The following is a 24,150-nucleotide window of genomic DNA, read 5'->3' on the forward strand; positions in this document are numbered from 1 at the left end:
TCATTTATGTATATTGTGAATAGCAACGGTCCTACGACACTCCCCTGTGGCACACCTGAAATGACTCTAACTTCGGAAGACTTCTCTGCATTTAGAATGACTTGTTGCGTTCTGTTATCTAGGACCTCTTCAATCCAATCACACAACTGGTCTGATAATCCATATGCTCTTACTTTGTTCATTAAACAACCGTAGGGAACTGTATCGAACGCCTTGCGGAAGTCAAGAAACACGGCATCTACCTGGGAAGCCATGTCTATGGCCCTCTGAGTCTCATGGACGAATAGTACAAGCTTGTTTCACACGACCATCTTTTTTGAAACCCATGCTGATTCCTACAGAGTAGATTTCTAGTCTCCAGAAAGTCATTATATTCGAACATAACACGTGTTCCAAAATTCTACAACTGATCAATGTTAGAGATATAAGTCTATAGTACTGCACATCTGTTCGACGTCCCTTCTTGAAAATGGGGATGACCTGTGCCCTTTTCCAATCTTTTGAAATGATATGCTCTTCTAGAGACCTATGGTACACTGCTGTAAGAAGGGGGAAAAGTTCCTTCATATACTCTGTGTAAAATCAAACTGGTATCCCACCAGGTCCAGCGGCCTTTCCTCTTTTGAGCGATTTTAATTGTTTCTCTATTCCTCTGTCATCTATTTTGATATCTACCATTTTGTCATCTGTTCGACAATCTAGAGAAGGAACTACAGTGCAGTCTTCCTCTGTGAAGCAACTTTGGAAAAGGACATTTAGTATTTCGGCCAGTATTTCGGACTCAAACTCGGGACCTTTGCCTTTGACATGCATATGCTCTACAAACTGAGCTGCCTACGTATGACTCACAGTCTGCCCTTGCAGCTTTACTGCCACCAGTAACTCATCTTCTACCTTCCAAACTTCATCCTACCTTGCAAACTTCATAGGATCTCTCCTGAAAATCTTGCAGGGCTAATACTCCTGGAAGAAAGAACATTGCAGAGGCTTGGCTTAGCAGCCATAATATGGGGGATATTTTCAGAATGAAGTTTTCACTTTTCAGTGGAGTGTGCACTGATATGAAACTTCATAGCAGATTAAAACTGCTTGCCTGACCAAGACTCGAACTCAAGATCTTTGCCTACTGACTGAACTACCCAAGCAAGACTCATAATGTATCCTCACAGCTTTATACCCACCAGTACTCATAATCTACCTTCCACACTTCACAGAAACTCTCCTGTTGTGGCTAAGCCCTGTCTACAATAGATGCTTTCTTTCTTCCAGGAGCACTCCTGGAAGAAAGAAAGCATATTATGTAGAGAGGAGACCTTCTGTGAAGTTTAGAAGGTACTGGTGGAAATAAAGCTGTGAGGACGGGTTGTAAGTCGTGCTTTGACAGCTCGTTCAGTAGAGCACTTTGCAAAAGGCAAAGGTCAGTGGTTCAAGTCTTAGTCTGTCACACAGTTTTAATCTGCTAGGAAGTTTTTCATAACAGTACACACTCCACTGGAGAGTGAAAATTTTATTCTGGATTTTGTTGGATATTTTCTGGATTTAATAATGAAGGAGAATATAATTTCAAATTATTGAGTTAAAAGCATTATAACAAACATTATATTAAAAACAAAGATTCCAAGACTTACCAAGCGGGAAAGCGCCGGTAGATAGGCACAATGAATAAAACACATAAACACACACTCAGAATTTGGGCTTTAGCAACCGGCAGCTGCTTCGTCAGGAAAGAGGGAAGGAAAAGGAAAGATGAAAGGATGTGGGTTTTAAGGGAGAGGGTAAGGAGTCATTCCAATCTCGGGAGCAGAAAGACTTACCTTAGGGGGAAAAAAGGATAGGTATATGCTCGCGAGCACACACACACACACACACACACACACACACACACACACACACACACACATACACATATCCAACATTATATTAACTTTCATTTTATGCGCTTAGTATGTTAATGATTCATGTCCCACATTTAGCTATCATGGTAAGCTACCTGTAATAAAAGGCATTCTTTCTAAATGAAGGAGCAATTTTGTACCATCTCATCTATGTCATATTAATTCACAGCATAAATTGAAATTATCCTTTATTGTGTATGTTGCTCATAATTGTTGCGCCCTGGATAGACTTCAATATTTACTATATACTGAGTAAAAAATCAGCTCTTCTGGAATTCAAAATCATGATAATAACTGTTCTCAGTCTCTTGATGTATAATGTTGCTGCCATCCCATCATACTTACAATCATCCAGTCAGGATTTGCAACAATTGCTCTGGCAGCACATTGTCAGCCAAATCTTTGTTTGTATCTCTGGACATAATTTACACATTACTAATACTCTGTAAAGAAAAAGTAGTTAGTCTTCAAAAACTTTTACACTTTGATACTTTCTCCAGTGATTCTGTTGTGATTAACTTTCACATAAGCTTTATTGACAACTGTTTGAATCCAAGACTGAACCATTTCCAGTGGAAATTTGCTTTTATAGGTAAAATATTATGTGCATAACAATCTGTACAACATTAAATGTAGCACAGAGCTGTAAATTATGGCACTTTTGTATGACTTAACTTGAACTTGGTGATAGTGTATGAAATTGCTGACTTAAGTTCACATTATTCTGTGAATTACTCTGATTATGAGCATTTATTGTACTCTCCAACTTAATCCTGCAGTTGCAGATGTGTATAAAATTTAGGAATTACATATATTTCACAAAAAAATGCATTGGTCAAAAATACATCATCTACATCAGAAAAAAATGAGAACAACAAATCTGTCACACTTCAATTAGGACCATGTGATTTAATAGGGTTTGAATCTTCATTTTCCTACCATTAATACGGTTTTTGTTGGATAAAGATTGCAGTGAGGATGATAATGGATTAGACTTTCTGTACTTTACAGAGTGCAGCTCAATGGCTTAGCGGATAAATGTTGTGCTGCTAGTATCCAATAGGGCCACATCTAGCAGAGCACTGACTGCTGTGTTCAGCCCAATTTTCAGGGGTTGACGAGAGGTTTACAGTTTTACATATTTCACTATATGAATAATTTTTTTTCTCCTTCTGTTGAGACATTTCCTCAAAGCATTGATCAACAGTCAGACTATCTTGATCCTCAGCTGCATTTTTGCCTCAGTGAATCTTGTAAATGGAAGAAGTGAGTCTCTCAAAATTAATTGTACTATCAACCATAGACATGGTCATTATTAAAGACTTGTATTTCATTCTTCATTGACACAACACAGAAAATATTATAAAGTGAAACAAATATTTTGCTTTTTACAGGTGCTTGTATTAATGACTTTATTAGTTGTAGTATATTTATCATTCTTTTTGTTACATCTGCTTAATACTCTTTCACCAATCTTTGTTTACACTGACTTTTGTCAAGCCTGCCATTAACATCTCTGGGAAAGCAGATGAATAATGTGATGAAATGAGCATTGAGTTATCAACAGTCAGCTCATTAAAATAACTTTTTGCGACATGTAGTGTTTATGTCATAATATAAATTGTACTGTATAAATAATAACCCCTTGCAGAGCATTATGAATAAACACTAACTGCTGCCTGATATTCTTTTCTTCACCCACACAGCCCCAAGTGTCATTGACAGTGAAGATCCAATCCAAGAGCGGTCCTTGGACTCTCTGGACAGCTCATTGTGTGGTGTAAGCAGCCAGAGGCCACGTGGGCAGCCAGACCTGCTCTCATTCCCAGGCCAGGTGTCTCCAGCTGGCAGCTCTGCTTCAACAGTTCCTGACAGTACACGACTACCTCCACAACATGGGCCTCAGTCACCACCTCCTCAGCCGTATGTGATGGTGACTCCGCACGCATTTGGAACACTGCCGTATTCCCGTTCTCAGTCTCCATTTTCACCTGCAGCAATTGCTGTTCCACCGCGTTCTGCAAACGGTTATGTGACAATTCCAAGGAGGCCACGTGTCCCTTCGTGGAGCAGCCCTCCAACACCTCTTCAGTTACAGCTGGAGCTACCACCCAGACTGCCTGTGTACGACAATTTGGGACCACGCACTACTGCTGATGGCAGTTCTGTACTGTCCTTAAATCGTGCTGGATTGCCACCCTATTATTCCCCGGTTCCTCCGACAGCGGAGGAGCCGGGATGGACACAGAGATCTGTAACAGAGAGTGTCTCATCACAGAACTGCCTTGAAAATGATGTGGCTTTGACAGACTCACCAGCAGCTCCAAAGAGTGTAAAGGTGCCACCGAAGCCACCACCAAAACCAAAGAAAAAGCCAGCAGATGCAGTGTCGGGCCCACTGTATGAGGATGAAGGTGAGGATGGTACTGAAGTGTAGGTCGGTGCAACATTTAATTGACTTCCTGTTTAATATGAAGAATGTTGTGAAACTGTTGTGTGACCAGTATTTCAAATGTTCTTGATACAAGAACAAAAGGAGAGAGAGAGAGGGTGAGAGACAGACAATCGACAGTCTGATGTTGGTGAAAGCTATTGTGTGTTCCTCAGGTGTTAGAACTAACATGGAGGGCTCGTGACACAGGGTATACATTAAGAACTTTGAAATGTTAAACTGTTTTTAAGTGCCTTCTGTTATTGTACATTGGAAACGATATAACTATTTTATGTGACTGGAGAATGATTCTGTGATTAAATGTAGACTTTAAAATTGTATATAACATACTTTTGTCTTTGTGCACTAAAATTGCTACTTCTATTCAGTAACTTGAAAGACATGGATATATATTTGAGAGTATTTCTATAGATGAAACACAAATTACTTCTTTGCAGAACATGAGGAGAGCCCCTGTAACTAAGAAAAATAAGTACTGATTATATAAAAAATGATTTGATACATTTTGATTGTTCATAGTTTTATTCAAAACAGACAACTCTAACAGAATTTCACAAGTGGAAATTTTGCATGAGTTTCCAAAAATTACCACAGCAGTTAACAGTTATGACTTCCATCTCAGCAGTAAAGAAATGTTTTTTATGAATGCCATTTAACAATTTTTTCATGAGTAGAAACACATGATTTTATTTTCATGGAAGAGTATGACAAATGATTAAAGAAGTGTTTGCAGTTCTGAGCCTGTTGTATCATTGGGGTTCATTATGAAAACCGCAAATCTAGCATTTATTTTTCTGCTGTTTTGGGCTTCCAAAAGAATATAAGCATGTTCAGCTAAATAAATGTTTCATTTAATATTATATTTGTCAGTATATTTTATAAGAAATGGCATTTTACTGGGCCAATAGTACGGATAAATGAATTATGCATTTTTTTTTTTTTTTTTAAACAGCTGGTTAGCCTTTTATCTCCAGATACAATAATATATTTGACTGAAGAAAATATTCTAATTACAGTGTTTTATGTAAAAATCATACTTATCGATAGTGGACTATAAATACGATTTTATTTTTACATTGTATAATTTATTGTATAATATGTTGTTCCTCTTCAAATTGATTTTATAGCTTTTTGCACTGAATTTTCATCATTGTCATGCAAAATCAAGATTAAAAGAAATACAATTTAACTAAGACTGAAATTTTCAACAATGATGTTTCAGCATTTAAAAATGACTGTTGCAGAACATGTGTCTTTAATGGAATAAATTGCTAATAGCGGCACAATTTAAAATAATAATAATAATTTCTTTTATAAGTTTAATGAAGCAGATAGCTTAATTTAACCTAGAAATTTTTGAAAAGTCTGTAGACTGGCTATATGATGTCCTCTATCTCTTGACACTCTTTGCTAATCTTTCTGTGTCTACACAGTTGCAAAAAGCAATGCTCTCAATAATTTGTTGTACAAGTTCCTGTTTTGTCTGCCCATGCAAGTTTCCCTATACCTACACATTCTGGTTCCAACTTAACTACTCCTTTGTGTCTTTGCACGTGGTACACTGTGTTGCATTACCATATTATAGGTGAAGGTGGGGCACAGTGTAACAGAAAAGTTATTTTTGAAATTTAAAAAAAAAGATTGTTGTGAAATTGATGATCTTTTCACATGTCTTTATTTAAGGAACCTTAAACAATCATTTAAAACTTGCAGACTCAGTTTGGCTTTGAGATTGTTGTATTTATTGCAAATATTGAGTATGGTTGCAAATAGTTACAGTGTGCCCTGGTGTGGGGCAGAGTGTAACACATACTGGAGTACAGTGTAACAAGCATGCAAAAGTACAGTCATGCTAGCATAATATGTATTTTTCAATGCATTCAGAACACAGGCTACATTTAAATGTCAGACAAAATTAATATATGCAATCTCTTAAACCAACTGCAATTTTTTACAATATTCACCAAAGATTAATTTTTTTTTAAACTGATGTAAAATTTAAGACCTTGATACTGTCTTTTGGTTTTTCCCAAGCAAGTAGATTTTGGTAAGACCATTACTACATTTTTTCTGACACATATGATGTGTCAGCTGCACACTGATCTACACACACATTACACATTAGGATTGTTGCCCCCCCCCCCCCTGTCCCCCCCCCCCCCCCCCATGGGAAAATGTCACGTGATAGTCCCCACCATTGTCTCTATTCTTGATTACTTTACCTACATAGTGAAATGAGTTCTTGCGGGAACTCTACTAAAATGTAATCATCTCAGACAGCATTCCTTCTTTGATCTCAGTTTGACTTCTCATATCTCCACTGTCCGAATAATCTAAAGATGCACACATTTTATTTTCCACTTCCCAGCTGAGTCATACTCTCTTGAAAATAGACATCTCATGTGAGATATACATTACTTTTCCTCTTTTATCAGCTGTATTCTTCAGTGTTCTTCAAACACCTCTTTAATTGGAGTATCTATTGTGATGCAACTCATTCCTATATCTCTATTTCTTCTGTTGCTTATTCTTCCATCGTCCTTAGGATAACCTTTGAAAATATCAGGACCAATCATAGGTCTACTCTGCAATGGTGGATCTTCCTCTGGTAGAATATTAAAGGGGTCTTTCTGTGACTGCCTTTGACACTCAGTAGCTCTTAGAGCAGGCATTACACTGCTTGCATCATTGTCTCTCACAGGAACAGCAACTGAATTTTGATTTGATGAGACTTGAGGAGCACTGTCATTTCTACGTCTACATCTACATCCATACTCCACAAGCCACCTGACGGTGTGTGGCAAAGGGTACCTTGAGTACCTCTATCGGTTCTCTCTTCTATTCCAGTCTCGTATTGTTCGTGGAAAGAAGGATTGTTGGTGTGCTTCTGTGTATGCTCTAATCTCTCAGATTTTATCCTCATGGTCTCTTCACGAGATATTCGTAGGAGGGAGCAATATAGTGCTCGACTCTTCGGTGAAGGTATGTTCTCGAAACTTTAACAAAAGCCCGTACCGAGCTACTGAGTGTCTCTCCTGCAGAGTCTTCCACTGGAGTTTATCTATCATCTCCATAACGATTTCAGGATTACTAAATGATCCTGTAACAAAGCGCGCTGCTCTCCGTTGGATCTTCTCTATCTCTTCTATCAACCCTATCTGGTACGGATCCCACACTGCTGAGCAGTATTCAAGCAGTGGGCGAACGAGCATACTGTAACCTACTTCCTTTGTTTTCGGATTGCATTTCCTTAGGATTCTTCCAATGAATCTCAGTCTGGCATCTGCTTTACTGACGATCAACTTTATATCATCATTCCATTTTAAATCACTCCTCATGCGTACTCCCAGATAATTTATGGAATTAACTGCTTCCAGTTGCTGACCTGCTATTTTGTAGCTAAATGATAAGGGATCTATCTTTCTATGTATTCGCAGCACATTACACTTGTCTACATTGAGATTGAATTGACAATCCCTGCACCATTCCTCAATTTGCTGCAGATCCTCGTGCATTTCAATACAATTTTCCACTGTTACAACCTCTTGATACACCACAGCATCATCTGCAAAAAGCCTCAGTGAACTTCCGATGTCATCCACAAGGTCATTTATGTATATTGTGAATAGCAACGGTCCTACGACACTCCCCTGTGGCACACCTGAAATGACTCTAACTTCGGAAGACTTCTCTGCATTTAGAATGACATGCTGCATTCTGTTATCTAGGAACTCTTCAATCCAATCACACAATTGGTCTGATAATCCATACGCTCTTACTTTGTTCATTAAACGACCGTAGGGAACTGTATCGAACGCCTTGCGGAAGTCAAGAAACACGGCATCTACCTGTGAACCCATGTCTATGGCCCTCTGAGTCTTGTGGACGAATAGCAAAAGCTGGGTTTCACACAGCTGTCTTTTTTGAAACCCAATGCTGATTCCTGCAGAGTAGATTTCTAGTCTCCAGAAAAGTCATTATATTCGAACATAACATGTGTTCCAAAATTCTACAACTGATCAAATTTAGAGATATAGGTCTATAGTTCTGCACATCTGTTTGATGTCCCTTCTAGAAAACGGGGATGACCTGTGCCCTTTTCCAATCTTTTGGAATGGTATGCTTTTTTAGAGACCTATGGTACACCTTTTTTAGAGACCTATGGTACACCGCTGCAAGAAGGGGGGGGGGGGGGGCAAGTTCCTTCGCGTAGTCTGTGTGAAATCGAACTGGTATCCCATCAGGTCCAGCGGCCTTTCCTCTTTTGAGCGATTTTAATTGTATCTCCATCCCTCTGTTGTCTATTTCAATATCTACCATTTTGTCATCTTTACAACAATCTAGAGAAGGAACTACAGTGCAGGCTTCCTCTGTGAAACAGCCTTGGAAAAAGACATTTAGTATTTCAGGTACCAACAAAGAGATAGAGGGGCTGGCCAGTACTTACCTCAGCTCAGTACAGCCGATAGACACACAAAAAACAACCAAAAATGTACGTTCCTAGCTTTCAGAATAAATGTTCCTTCATCAGGGAGGAGAGAGGGGAAAGAAAGGGAAGAAGGGAAAGTGGATTTAGTTACTCACAACCCAGGTTATGAAGCAACAGGGAAAGGAAAACTGGGAGCATAGCAAGGATGGAGGCATGGTTGTCTTATGATTACTATTTTAACTTTATTTATTTAATTTCCCTGCCCACCAGTTACCCACTATGTACCCTAATCCTATATCACATTATTTACATTCATTCCGGAAACATGCATTCACCATAGCCAAACTGCAATCCCACATACTTTTCCTCCGTTCCTGCTAAAGCCCTTTGACAACCATACCTCCATTCTTCCTACCCTCCCAGTTTTCCTTTCCCTGTTGCTTCATAACCTGGGTTGTGAGTAACTAAATCCACTTTCCCTTCTTCCCTTTCTTTCCCCTCTCTCCTCCCTGATGAAGGAACATTTATTCCGAAAGCTAGGAAAGTAAATTTTCGGTTGTTTGTTGTGTATCTATCGGCTGTACTGAGCTGAGGTAAGTACTGGCCAGCCCCTCTATCTCTTTGTTAGTATTTGTTTCACATATTTATATAAGATTTTCCATTAATTATTTACATTTAGTATTTCGGCCTTTAGTCTGTAATCCTCTGTTTCAGTACCATTTTGGTCACAGAGTGTCTGGACATTTTGTTTTGTTCCACCTACCGCTTTGACATAAGACCAAAATTTCTTAGGATTTTCTGCCAAGTCAGTACATAGAACTTTATTTTCGAATTCATTGAATGCCTGTTGCATAGCCCTCCTCAATTTACATTTTGCTTTGCGTAGTTTTTGTTTGTCTGCAAGGTTTTGGTTCTGTTTATGTTTGCTGTGAAGTTCCCTTTGCTTCTGCAGCAGTTTTCTAACTCGGTTGTTGTAGCACGGTGGCTCTTTTCCATCTCTTATGATCTTACTTGGCACATACTCATCTAACGCATATTGTACGATGGTTTTGAACTTTGTCCACTGATCCTCAACACTATCTGTACTTGAGACAAAACTTTTGTGTGGAGCCGTCAGGTACTCTGTAATCTGCTTTTTGTTACTTTTGCTAAGCAGAAAAATCTTCCTACCTTTTTTAATATTTCTATTTACCGCTGAAATCATCGATGCCGTAACCGCTTTATGATCACTGATTCCCTGTTTTGCGTTAACTGTTTCAAATAGTTTGGGTCTGTTTGTCACCAGAAGGCCTAATATGTTATCGCCACGAGTCGGTTCTCTGTTTAACTGCTCAAGGAAGTTTCGGATAAAGCACTTAAATGAATTTCACTGGATTCTTTGTCCCTGCCACCCATTATGAACATCTGAGTCTCCCAGTCTATATCTGGCAAAATAAAATCTCCACCCAGAACTATAACATGGTGGGAAAATCTACTCGAAATATTTTCCAAATTATCCTTCAGGTGCTCAGCCACAACAGCTGCTGAGCCAGGAGGCCTATAGAGACATCCAATTACCATGTCTGAGTCTGCTTTAACTGTGACCTTCACCCAAATTATTTCACATTTCGGATCTCCGTGAATTTCCTTCGATACTATTGCACTTCTTATCGCTATAAATACACCCCCCCCCCCCCCCCTTCACTGTCCAGCCTTTCTCTGCGGTAGACATTCCAATCTAAGTTTAGGATTTCATTACTGTTTACGTATGGTTGCAGCCAACTTTCTGTCCCTAGTACTGTATGGGCGTTGTGACCGTTTATTAATGAGAGCAGTCCTGGGACCTTTCTATAGATGTTCCTGCAGTTTACTATTAGCACATTAATATTGTTATTGCCTGTTGCATTTTGCCTACTCCTACCTTGCCGCATCTCAGGAGGCATCTTGTCGGGCCTAGGGAGGGAATTCTCTAACCTAAAAAAACCCCATGTGCACTCCACACGTACTCCACTACCCTTGTAGCCACTTCAGACGTGTAGTGCATGCCTGACCTATTCAGGGGGACCCTACATTTCTCCACCCGATAGCATAGGTCAAGAAATTTGCACCACAGATCCCCACAGAATTTTAGTGTTGGGGCTGGGTTTTTGTTGATCAAAACACAGTCTGTCACAGAACTATGCATAAAATCATATTCTGTGAAAATATCACAGTCATCTGGAAAAATACCTGTTTGCTTGAAACCTGTCATGATGTTGGTTGGTGTCATTGAGCAAGTGGAGGCTTTGCCAACACATCCAGTGACGTCATAAATAGACAGTGGTTTACCAGGATAATGCATTAGCCATGAATCAACTGCAGAGTTGTAATGAGCCTGGAATGAACTGAACACACAAACATCAAGAGGTTGCATTTGATTGCTGCAGGATTGTGGAATGGTTAGCACTGTTACACCATTTTCCTTAGCAATATTCAGTGCTTCTATAGCAAAGTGGTTCTCATGGTTGTCTAGGATGAGTGGTGAAAGAAACACAAAATGCTCCATAACATGTGGAAACAAAACTCTATTCATCCAGCCTGATATAGCTGCAAGCTCCTTGGAGGAGCGCCTGTGAGCATGTGGCCCTTGAAATTGACTTTTGGGAATGTTATTGTTGGAGAAAGAACAATACCAAAAGCATTGATTATGTATACTATGGTCACAAGTGTACCTTTTCCCCCTCTGGTAGCCTTTTTCAGCTGCTTAATTCGTTTAGAAGCAAATTATTTTTTCGGAGTGTATACTGTTGAGGCACCAGCCTCACCAAAACTGAAAATCCCTGTTCCATCACTAAACTCTGAATTATGGTTCAAAATATTTTTCAGATTACTGAAGAATATTCCAACATTAGTTTTATTGAATGATGTAGCGCTTCATAAACTGCAAGCTTCTGGACATTGGAGGCTAAGGCTTGGATAGCATCCTCTAAAAGCATAGAGCCAATATATGCCAGCCATATTTTTTCTTCTAGCTGGTTATAGTGAGGCATTTGGACTACCAAGTGTCATACTTCTACAGTGTCGAAGTCATAGCACATTAAGAATACACCAAGTAGCATACCAAAGATTGATGTTGTTCATCAGTGAAAAATTCACTGGCAGTTTTGTTGTGGACACATACAAATGTCTGTTTTTCCTCTGTCCTTACTCTTCTTAATATTCCTGCAATATATGGAAAAGTAAATTATGTAAATTAAATTTATTTGCTATGATTTTCCATAAAGTGCTCATTTTGGTAAAAAAAACTGCTCAATGGATTTTTTACCTGCAAAAAGTTCCACAACTCAGATTCTTAATAGCAGCTGCCTTGCAAAGACTAGTTCCAGAAAGCATCAGTTCAACAGCAACCATCAAATCATCCTCAATAAAGAGATCAATCTCTGTTTTTTGTGCTCTTTTATGAAGCATATTGAAAATCTATAATTGAATATCCTAATTTAAAACTGCTAGTTTATATTCTGTTCTCAGTTGTAATCATATATATAATTTTAGAGGCAAATAACTACTTTTTATTGGCATACAGCGTAATGGGGTACATTGTAATGGTGTTACACTGCGCCCCACATTAAACCACTAAGCTGTGCCCAATGGGTCTGCTTTGTATAATTTTCTAAGATTTGAAAAAGGTCAAAAAATTATGAAATTTTCGATATTCAGTATTGTATGTGCAGTTAACACTCAGAATTACACCAATTATTTGTCATTATAAACAACAGCAAAAATTTGTGTGTCTAAATTTACTTCATATACCTCAAAACATGTTTTCCTCACTACAATCAATATTTGAATTCTGGATGTGGGTGTTGTCCTCATCACCATTTCATCACAATCGATGCACAAGTTGCCAAATTGGCATCAAATAAAAAGACTTGCTCCAGGCAGCTGAACTTCCTGCTAATAACACATACACACATTACATTCCGCTTTTGTGTTTTAGATGCCTGCTTAATTTTCAGCAATCTGTTATAGCATCACATTTTAAATGCTTCACGTTTCTTATTCTTCAGACTTGCTTGGACAATGTCCCACTTCCATACAATGCTGCACTCCAGATAAATACTTTCAGGAACTACTACTTCACTTCCACTTGATGCACACAGGACTCTTATGTTGAAGAAAATTCCTATTATCTGTACCATTCTGATTCTGCTAGCTCTTATCTATTGTAATCTTACTCCCTAGGTGAAAATATTATTTCACTATTTCTACCGTGTTCTTCAGTTTTATGTGTTAGGCAGTTTGCTCTTCTTTTTACTGTGTTTGCTCATATTTTTACTACTATTGTCTTGTCTACACTTCATTTATTCTTAATCCCATTCTGTGTAACAAAAATTATTAATTGTATTCCAAAGTTTTACTAAATATCCCTTACCTTTCTGCTTTTAGCAGAAGGTGCTTGTTATATTGTCTGTCAAAGGTGGTGTTGCTATCTGTACTTGTTGCTCTTTTATTCTTATTCTTCGGATTTGATTAACTTTTTCATTGCTACTTCACATTAAGCAACACTGGTGGCAAGCTACAGCCTCATCACACAGTCTACTTTAAACAAACTAGTTTTTCTTATTTGTTACTTCTGTTTCTTTCCTCACTTTATTCCCATTCTTTTCAGTATTTGGAATTTCTTATTACATTTTACTTTACCATCTACATCTACAGCTATACTCTTCAAACCATTGTAAAGTGCATGGTGGGGGATACTCCTAATATACCCTGTAGAAGGGTTTCATCCTGTATCATTGATATACACAGTGTGAGAAGAAAGACTACCTATAATTAATCTGATCACGTCTTTGTGGTCCCTATGGCAGGAATATGATATTTACACAATTATAATGTACCATGAAATGTAATTCATGCCCCAATTTTAAAAATGAAAGTAATAAAAGATGAGTTTCTTGTTGTGTCACTGATAGGCTAAATTTGCGCAACAATACGTGTATACATGAACTATCAAAACAACAACAGTTTTTAAGTGACCCATTGTTAAGTGACAGTCATTATTAAAAAATGAATGCCTAATTTGATTACCTACATGAAAAGCAAACTAACATAATGTAAATTGCAGGTGTTACTCATCATTACTCACTAATGTCATCATTACTGGTCTCCTCAGAGGAGTCTCCATCAAGAATGCATTCATTTCCATTTTCCCCATCTTCAGTGTTTTTCCAGAACACATCATCTTCACTTCCAGAGTATTTGAAATACAGCATTTCTTGAATGATTTTATGATCATTGGTGCTGCAATGCTTTTTCCGAGCAGCTGAAACACAGTGTGCAATAATGTGGGTTGCAACATAATTTTTCCTGCTGGAGTCAGTTCATGGTTTGGTTTTCGAAACTGTTTTTCATTCTGTACCTGTGCATAACCTTTGAAAGGTTTATTTATACACCCCAGTTCCCAGAACTCCTGATGATAGACGTAGACAATGGATCACAGGCAAAGTCCCTTTGACTGTTCAGAAATGTCACTAAAACCACGCAAAGATGTCAACAACAATGCATGAGCAGCACCTAATAGATGGAAGGGTCCAACAGCCTATCAGTTCCAGCCATTCCACCAGAAAGGAGGTACACAGCTTGTGTTGTCTCTAATTCAACCAAGCCTAGACAGTCAACACCGTGGTTCAAACATGTCCGCATTGTTACTTTGTGCCAGGAAGGGCTCTCAACAAGGAAAGTGTCCAAGTGTCTCGGTGTGAACCAAAGCAATATTGTTCAGACATGGAGGAGATACAGAGAGACAGGAACTGTTGATGATGTGCCTCGCTCAGGCCACCCAAGGGCTACTACTGCAGTGGATGACCACTACGCACGGATTATGGCTCGGAGGAACCATGACAGTAACGCCACCATGTTGAATAATGCTTTTCATGCAGCCACAGGACGTCATGTTATGGCTCAAACTGTGTGCAATAGGCTGCATGATGCACAACTTTACTCCCAATGTCCAAGGCGAGGTCCATCTTTGCAACCACGACACCATGCAGTGCGGTACAGGTGGGCCCAGCAACATGCCAAATGGACTGCTCAAGATTGGCATCATGTTTTCTTCACTGATGAATGTCATATATGCCTTCAACCAGACAATCGTCAGAGATGTGTTTGGAGGCAACCCTGTCAGGCTGAATGCCTTAGACACACTGTCCAGTGAGTGCAGCAAGGCGAAGGTTCCCTGATGTTTTGGGGTGGCATTATGTGGGGCCAACGTATGCCATTGGTGGGCATGGAAGGCACTGTAACAGCTGTACAATATGTGAATGCCATCCTCCTACTGTTAGTGCAACCATATTGGCAGCATACTGGCGAGGCATTTGTCTTCATGGATGACAATTCGTGCCCCCATCGTGCACATCTTGTGAATGACTTCCTTCAGGATAACGACATCACTCAACAAGAGTCTCCAATATGTTCTCTAGACATGAACCCTATCAAACATGCCTGTGATAGATTGAAAAGGGCTGTTTATGGATGACGTGAACCACCAGCCACTCTGGGGGATATGCACTGAATCGCCATTGAGGAGTGGGAGAATCTGGACCAACAGTGCCTTGATGAACTTGTGGATAGTATGCCACGATGAATACAGGCATGCATCAATGCAAGAAGACTTGCTACTGGGTATTAGAGGTACTGGTGTGTACAGCAATCTGGACCACCATCTCTGAAGGTCTCACTGTATGGTGGTACAACATGCAATGTGTGGTTTTCATGAGCAATAAAAAGGGTGGTAATTATGTTTATGTTGATCTCTCTTCCAATTTTCTGTACAGTTTCTGGAGCTCTCGGAACTGAGGTGATGCAAAACTTGTTTTGATGTGCTTACTAATATCCAGGGTTTGTAACACAGAATTCATTCCTACAGGAATAACAACAAGGTCACTGTCTTGGTTGTGGATCTACTTTTTTGTGTTGTCAGTGAAATGACCATGAAATGCATCAAGACAGAATATTGATGGTGGTTTGAAAAGCCGATGAGGATGGAATTACCATATGTTCCAGAGCCAGTCATGCATTAAAGTTTCAGTTATCCATCTCTTCTCTTGATTTTGAACAATGGCATAATCAGGAAACAGCTTTTCGTTTTTAGGCGTCTTGGGCCTTTTTTCCCACTGAAATACTAAGAAGAGTCGGGTAGACCGTTCGCCTTGTGCAGGTCTTTCGATTTGACGCTACTTCGGCGACCTGCGCATCGATGGGGATGAAATGATGATGATTAGGACAATACAACACCCAGTCCCTGAGCGGAGAAAATCTCCGACCCAGCCGGGAATCGAACCCAGGCCCTTAGGGTTGACAGTCCGTCACGCTGACCACTCAGCGGGGGCGGACTTGTTTCATGGATCATTTCTTATGATAAATCATCATGATGTGGAACAAATCTTTTACATTCATATTGAAAATTAATTTGTACATCTATTTGTATTCTTAACATCACCATATAATTATCCCCCCCCTCCGCCCGACTTCCTCTCGAAATGAAAACGAGAGGTATACAGATTCAGTTAGCAATTCTTACCCACCTCCTTTAACACATTACAAACTTAGAAATTCTTCTACAGAATAGGAGGAGTTGTCAAGGAGAAACTTTTCAATTTATTCTGAAATTTTACCTTGCTGTCTGTTGCACTTTTTATATCACTAGGTAAGTGGTTAAAATTTTTGTTGCAATGTTGTGCACCCCTTTCTGTGCTAAAGACAATCTTAATGTTGAGTAATGAATGTCATTTTTGCTTGTAGTATTGTAAAAATGTACTTCATTGTTCCTTTCAAATTGTAGTGGATTATTTATGACAAACTTCCTGAGGGAATAAATGTACTGTGAAGCAGTAATCGGAATGCCCAACTCCTTAAACAGATGTATACAAGAGAACTGCAGGTGAGCACCACATATTATTCCTACAGCGCGCTCTTGGGCAATGAAGACCTTCCTTAAAGATGAGTTACCCTAGAACATTATTCCATATGACATTACTGAATGAAAATAAGCAATATATGTCAACTTACTGATTTCTCTCTCCTCAAAATTTTCTATGACTCTAAGTGCAAATGTGGCTGAACCAAGTTGTTTTAGGAGCTTCAAAAAGTGTTTTTGCCAATTTAAATTCAAATCAATATGGATACCAAAGAATTTTGAAGTTTCAACTCTATGTATTATTTTATCACCATGTGTTACACTTATCATTGGTGCAGTACCCCTAGAGGTGCAGAACTGAATATGATGTGATGTTTAAAGCTTTCCCGGAGTGCTGATTGTTCCATAAAAACACGGAAGAACTGCTGGATATTAGTAACGTCCTGCCACGATATTTTGGCGCAAAGTCTTCTGGCCATCTTCAGGTCAGTGCCACTGTAATAATACTGGTGATTATGCACTGAGCTCTGCTATTTAAAGCCATACTTAGGTGACATTGCGCTTGCACTTCTCAGCGTGCACATTCATAACAACTCCGTGCGCTACGCCTTGTGCTTTCCATGGTGAAAGCTTGGCGTATTGATATCGAGTCGATTTTCATCTTTATTCAGATAACTATGTTGACTACGAAGTTTCTCTGTAACAGGATTCCAAGCAGAGTTTAGCTGATAACTGCTATCTCGATTGATGAGAGTCTTGTTGTCAGACAATCTTATTTCCACAGATTCATTGATAATCAATGTCCAAAAGCTTGATGTATGGGCCAAAATTTTTTTATCATTGTAATTCATGGAATGGTCTGTGGAAATACAATGTTCGGCGATTGTGGGCTTGGTGGGTTGGAGAAGGCGAGTATGTCGTTGGTGTTCCACAATGCATTGCTGCACAGTTCGTGTTGTTTGCCCTATATATGATTTGCTGCATTCACGCGGAATTTTGTAAACACCTGATTTACACAGGCCCAGGTCATCTTTAACGGATCCCACCAGTGATGAAATTTTGGAAGGAGGGTGAAGATGACTCTCACTTAATACTTTTTCAATATTCTGCCTATCTGTGAAGAAATATTCCCAATGAATGGTAGCAGTCGACCTGAAGGCCTCTTCCTCTTCCTTGTTCTGTCGTTTGTATGTCTTCATCACTCTGTTCACTTGCCTAGGTGAAAAGCCATTCTTCAGAAATACTTTTTGCAGGTGTTCTAGTTCTGCTTGAAGAATGTTGGCGTCAGAGATGGTATGGGCACGGTGGATCAAGGTTTTGAGAACACCCATTGTTTGTGCTGGATGGTGGCAACTAGTAGATTGTAGATACAGATCTGTATGAGTGGGCTTTCTGTACACCGAGTGACCAAGTGTGCCATCGCTCTTCTGTCACACCAAGATGTTAAAAATGATGGTTGTCTGCCAACAATACGAACTGTGCAGGAACGCATTGTGGTTCAACACCAACGACATACTCGCTTTCTCCAACCCACCAAGTCCGCAATTGCTGAACATTGTATTTCTACAGACCATTCCATGAATTACAATGATTAAAAAATTTTGGCCCATACATCAAGCTTTTGGACCTCGATTATCGATGAATCAGTGGAAATAAGATTGTCTGACAATGAGACTCTCATCAGTTGTGATATCAGTTATCAGCTAAACTCTGCTTGGAGTCCTGTTATAGAGAAACTTCATAGTTGATGTAGTTATCTGCATAAAGATGAAAATCGACCTGATATCAATACACCAAGCTTTCACCCTGGAGAGCGCAAGGCGCAGTGCATGGAGTTATTATGAATGCGCACGCTGAGCAGCGCTTGTGCAATGTCACCTAAGTATGGCTTTTAATAGCAAAGCTCAGTGCGTAATCACCATTACTACTACAGTGGCACTCACCTGAAGATGGCCAGAAGACTCTGTGCCAAAATGTCGTGGCAGGACGTTACTAATATCCGGCAGTTCTCCCGTGTTTTTATGAATGTGATGTGTGTTTGTGAAATTCAGGGTGAGACCATTTGCAGAAAACCAGTCAATGATACTTTTGAGGACTTTGTTTACCATTTCTTCCACTTCTGTATGTATACTGGGAGTGATTACAATACTAGTGTCATCTGCAAAAAGAACAGCAATGCTAATGGTTGCTTAGCAGTATGTCGAGCATAAATTGTAGTGTGTTGATGTCTTCTTGAAACTCTATCATTTACCCAACTGTTTTGTATTTTAGATTTGATTCACGGATCCAGTTATATGGCTTCTTGTGTGTAAAGCGATTTTATGACAATGATGCAGGGGGGCCTGAAGATGGCATTAATGTAATGCTGAAACTGGTAGCATATAAGAAGTTCACAAAATAAATTTCTACAACACATATGGCTGTTGGTAAATTATTGCATCAAGAAATACATGCCAGTCATTGTCCTACAGTCCATAATGGATCAACAATGATTGAATGGATGCAGGTGATCAGACATCATGTCTAGACGTATCAGGGGTTCCATATCACTCCAACTGCAGACACCCCACACCATTACAGATCCTCCATCAGCTTGAACAGTTCCCTGCTGACATGCAGGGTCCATGGATTCATGAGATTGTCTCCACATGAGCACACGTCCATCCTCTTGATACAATTTGCAATGAGGCTTATCCAACTAGGTAACATGTTTCCAGTCATCAGCAGCCCAATGCTGGTGTCGAAGGGCCCTGGTGAGGCATAAAGCTTGGTGTCATGCAGTCATCAGGGTTACTCTGAAAGCTCATATTGATGATGTTTCATTGAATGGTTTGCATATTGACACTTGCTGATGGCCCAGCATTGAAATCTGTAGCAATTTGCAGAAGGGTTGCACTTGTGCCATGCTGAACGATTCTCTTCAGTCATCGTTGGTCCCATTCTTGCAGGATCTTTTTCCAGCCACAGTGATGTTGGAGATTTGATATTTTACCAGATTCCTGATATTCACAGCACACTTGTGAAATGGTCACATGGGAAAATCCCCAGTTCATTGCTACCTCGGAGATGCTGTGTCCAATCATTAATGCGTTGACTAATACACCACATTCAAACTCACTTAAATCTTGACAACTGGGCCACACATTTGTTGTCTTATATAGATGTTGCTGACTGCAGGACCGTATTCTGACTGTCACAAGTAAAGCTGTGTGTTTGTAGTCCATTTTTGATGAATTCTGAAAGCTTTATTTGTGACAGTCTTCTTGTTGTGCCTATCTGCGACTCAGCATCTCCATTATATGGTGAGTGGCAACTTTCCTTTTCATTATATTGTTACATATGTAGCGGTTTGGCCTGCTTTATTTATCTCTACGTTTGTTGTCCTCGGTGTCGATGCACTGGCTAAAAAAATTGGGGATTGATGTGCAGTACTGTCTACTGTAAATGATGTAACCAGCAAATGAATAGTTGCGTTTCACAGTCTTTTACATTCACTTTTCACAACCCCCCAATAATACACATTTATGTATGGCCAGTGCACTATTGTTTAACTATTGATAAGCCTCATTAATAGGTTGCAGGTGAACTTCCACATACTGCTACAATATTTTCCTGTTGAACATCTAAGAGCAGTAAAAATCTAACCACGAAGTTCACAGTTCTTGAGGAATAGAAAGGTACTTATGGAGCAGACGCTGTCATTGTTTCAACACACAGCCTAATTGTGTAACACTTATTTCACAGATGCATTGTTGTTGTTCTAACCAACACAGGTTTGTCGTCTGAAACTTGACCATGGACTGACTGTCTTTTGACCAAAATTTGGGTCCTTATATATCATAACAATACAAATTGTCCCCAGTTTAATTTACAGAAATTACACTTAAAACTTAAATCATTAAATTAACTGAATACACCAAAAAACTGCATCTTTTTAACAGTTTCTTCTGCTACAAGGGTCAAACCGAATTATTTGTTTAAATGATAAAATTAATATATATGGTTATGTAAACAATACTTTTGACAAAACTGTTAATTACTTTGGAATTAATGAAGGACTGGTTTTGCTAACATGTTTCGACTAGAGCCAAATAGATACTTCAAGAATACTCGCATTTTGTCCTCCAAATGTTTACAATTATTACAGAATTTATATTTGTTTATTACAATTACTGATTTCACACTATAACAAAAGATACTAACTAGGAATAGTCAAAATAAATTAGAAAATCTACTACATACCTAAAACTAAGCTCAAAATTAGATCTGGTGGTAAATTCTTTAAAACTGACGGCCAACTTTTCTTTTATATGAAAATGAAGTTTTGCAACAGTAGACCAAGCACGACTTAACAGTCTCTGGTCTAGTGATGATAAACAGAAAATGAGGCAATGCTGGTTAACAACATCGACTGTGTGCACAGATTAAGCAAAATGCCTTCTTTCCTTGATCTGTGAAGTGTGTGGTGTTTAAGGACCTAATATTAGATTTTGTGTTATAACATTGTGAATGTTATAATTATCAGATGCAATAATGGATGCATTGAAAACAAGAACACAGTATGTAACTGAAAGTGCAAGAAGGGTGTCAAATGGATTTGAAACTATAAAGGTATAAAAACAAGTTTCTTTTGCAGGGTAATTTCACAACTGCTCGAAAAAGACCTAGACCTTACACATTCCATTCTTTAGGGAGAATATACATCATCAGGTGTGGACATTCCAAGCAAAGATTGTTCTCTGAATGAAAATAACTGTAACAATGATTTAACCTCAAATGTAGTAGTGAGAATGGAACCCTGTGACGGATCTGTAACTTGTAATGAAGATGAGAGTTGCAGATCTAGTAGTAACCACGTTGGCAATGACGAAACACAAATAAACATAAATGAAGATATCCCATAGCAGAATGTGTGTTCTAATGATGTACAAACTAACATTCCTGTACTAGACAGAAATTTATTGCAGTGGAGACCAAAATCGGGACAGAAACATAAGAACAAAAACCAAGACAGGGAGACTAGGGAAAGATGTTACATTCAAAACAAGGGCTATTTTATGCAAAGAAATTGCTTCAGAGATGTTAAAGAGTTTCAGCATTACCTCTGCTCCTGCAAATGTCTGGAAAAAGTAGGGCTACACAATGATAAAACAATTTGACAAATTTTATAGGGTTGAATCTTCTGATGCCCAGTGTGCATTGCTTTGTTCAGTGATTTTGGAGTTTTAAACAAAGCTGAAAATAGTGAAAACATCAAACAAAGGAAAGTTTAATAGGTTATACAAACTGTGTGGGGTGGTAGTATATAAAGTTTATTTTTACAGATGTTGAGGAAATGAAGTTCTAAAGTGAATAACGCTTTGCAAAGTAAGAAATTCCTTGAAGGCATTCATGATTGTTGTGGAGTAGGAGGTGGAAAAAATAAAATTGATGATACTCATGTACAAGAGATAACTGAACACACTAATAAATTTTTCAAATGTAAATCACATTACAGAAGGGTGAATGCAGAGGCAGAGCTTCATGCATCATTTGTACTGTGAAGAAGTAGCTAAACCAGTAAACTTTTCATCATGTAAAAATTTGTTTTTGTCAAAATTCAACCTATGTAGGAAAAATCTTAAGAAAGATACATGTAACATGTGTGGCAGATAAGAAGTAAAAATAAAACATTGTGATGATAATGTTAAGCTGCAAATGTTAAAGGAAGAAAAAGGTTTATATTTGAAAAAAAAAAAAAAAAAAAAACAGAAAATGCCCAGAGTATGAGGAAGGAAGACATGCTTGTAGTCATGAATAATCATGATGTTGAAAGATTGTGTTTTGATTTACAAAAAATGTTGCCTGTGCAATGAAAAATATAAATGGATAGATAAATTCTACTCACAAAGTGGTGGCAGGAGAACATATGCACAAGAAGGTGTGTCTTTTACAAGCTTTCAGAGCCAGTGGCTCTTCCTCCTGGCAGAAAAGTTGAAGAGGAAAGAAGAAGGATGAAGGAAAAGGACTGGAGAGGTTTAAGAAAAGGGGTACAGTTCAGAAAAGTCACCCAGAATGACGGGTCACGGGGGATTAACCAGACAGGATGAGAAGACTCTCTCCTTGTTATCTGGTAAGTCTCTACTGACCCATGGTTCTGGGTGACCTTTCTGAACTGTAAGGAGTGATATCTTTGACTTTCGTCAAAGTTCCATCATGTGTCTTTTATGTTACTTGTAATGTTGTGATCGTTATGTGTTTCTTAACAAAGATACATCGATGCTCCAAGAACTATGGTGCTGTAACCTTCAGCATGTTTTTTTGAAATGTTTAGCTTACAAAATATATTATGGTATATTGATAATTTTTACTTTTTGAACCATCTGACAACAACTGAATGAAACATAATTTTCGTGCCATACAGGTTTCACCTCTATTCTCTGCAAGGTGTCTTCAGTGGCCTGGAATATGTACATATTTTTACTATTTAGTTTACATTTTATGGTAATGTACCTATAGGTTGTAAAGAGTTATAGTGGTTAGTTGTTGCCATGATGTAGCAATATATTAATTTCTACTTACAAGCTGCATGGACGATTTTCTGCATATCACGTTTCTGTTCCATTTTTGGTGCCATTCCTCTTCTTGTAGTTGCCACTTGGGGTATTTCCACATTTCACAGCATTGGAAACTGAACACTTGTTTTTTTGATGATGTGTTTTGGTTTGTTTTACCGACTGTTGGATGTTATTGCCAAAGATCAGATCGAATGTTATTGCCAACTTTTGAGTGTAATTCTTGTGATCTGTGTGTGTGTGTGTGTGTGTGTGTGTGTATCACATGTTTGTTTTCAGTGATGGTTTTCTGAATGTGAAAGTTTTCTTGCATTTGTATAAGATATTTGTCATGATTGCTTATTCTCATTATTTTCACTTCTTGTTCCATGTTTGTGGTTATGATGTTTTAAATGTTCTGCAAATGTGAAATGGTTTGGTTGTACTTACAACACCTGATACTTTCTTTGTACAATGTTTTATATTTCCTGCATGTCATGCCTATGCATACTGCATCACAACTTTGACATTAAAGTTTATATATTCCTGATTGCTGGAATTTATCCCTCTTGGTAGTTGGTTGGCTTAAGTCTTACTGGAGAGTTTTTCCAGTCTTATATGCTATTTGGAAGCACTGTCTCTTTAGGATGTTTGCAACTCTGTGTGTTTGTTTATGTGTCTAAGATATAACATACCCTCTGGTTTTTTTCTGTGTGACGTTGTTGTGTGTGTGTGTGTGTGTGTGTGTGTGTGTGTGTGTGTGTGTGTGTGTGGAATGTGTTTGTAAGTCTGCAGCGTGTGAGTTATCTTGTATTCTGGAAGTGTTGTGTTTGTTTTATGTTTGTGTTTTTATTTTCTGATTGAGCCTGTGTACTACATTTGTGCCATAACCATTGTTCCTATCTATTTGCATGATTGTACTCATTTCTTTTTCATAGTTTCTTGTTGAGTGGGATCCTGTATAATCT

The 24,150-nt window shown here is 38.6% G+C and overlaps 1 protein-coding gene across 3 annotated transcripts in view; it reads left to right on the forward strand.

Moving 5' to 3' along the window:
- Nucleotides 1–5,285, forward strand: part of LOC126282165 (leucine-rich repeat-containing protein 24-like) — a 341,384-nt gene extending 336,099 nt beyond the window's left edge. For all 3 annotated transcript variants that reach the window (XM_049981687.1, XM_049981688.1, XM_049981686.1), the window contains one exon: nucleotides 3,602–5,285. In XM_049981687.1, coding sequence (XP_049837644.1) covers nucleotides 3,602–4,332 — 731 coding nt within the window. In that variant the 3' untranslated portion in view covers nucleotides 4,333–5,285. The remainder of the gene's footprint in view (nucleotides 1–3,601) is intronic.
- The last annotated feature ends 18,865 nt before the right edge of the window (nucleotides 5,286–24,150 follow it).

Source organism: Schistocerca gregaria, chromosome 7 (genome assembly GCF_023897955.1).
Source record: "Schistocerca gregaria isolate iqSchGreg1 chromosome 7, iqSchGreg1.2, whole genome shotgun sequence".
NCBI lineage: Eukaryota > Metazoa > Arthropoda > Insecta > Orthoptera > Acrididae > Schistocerca > Schistocerca gregaria.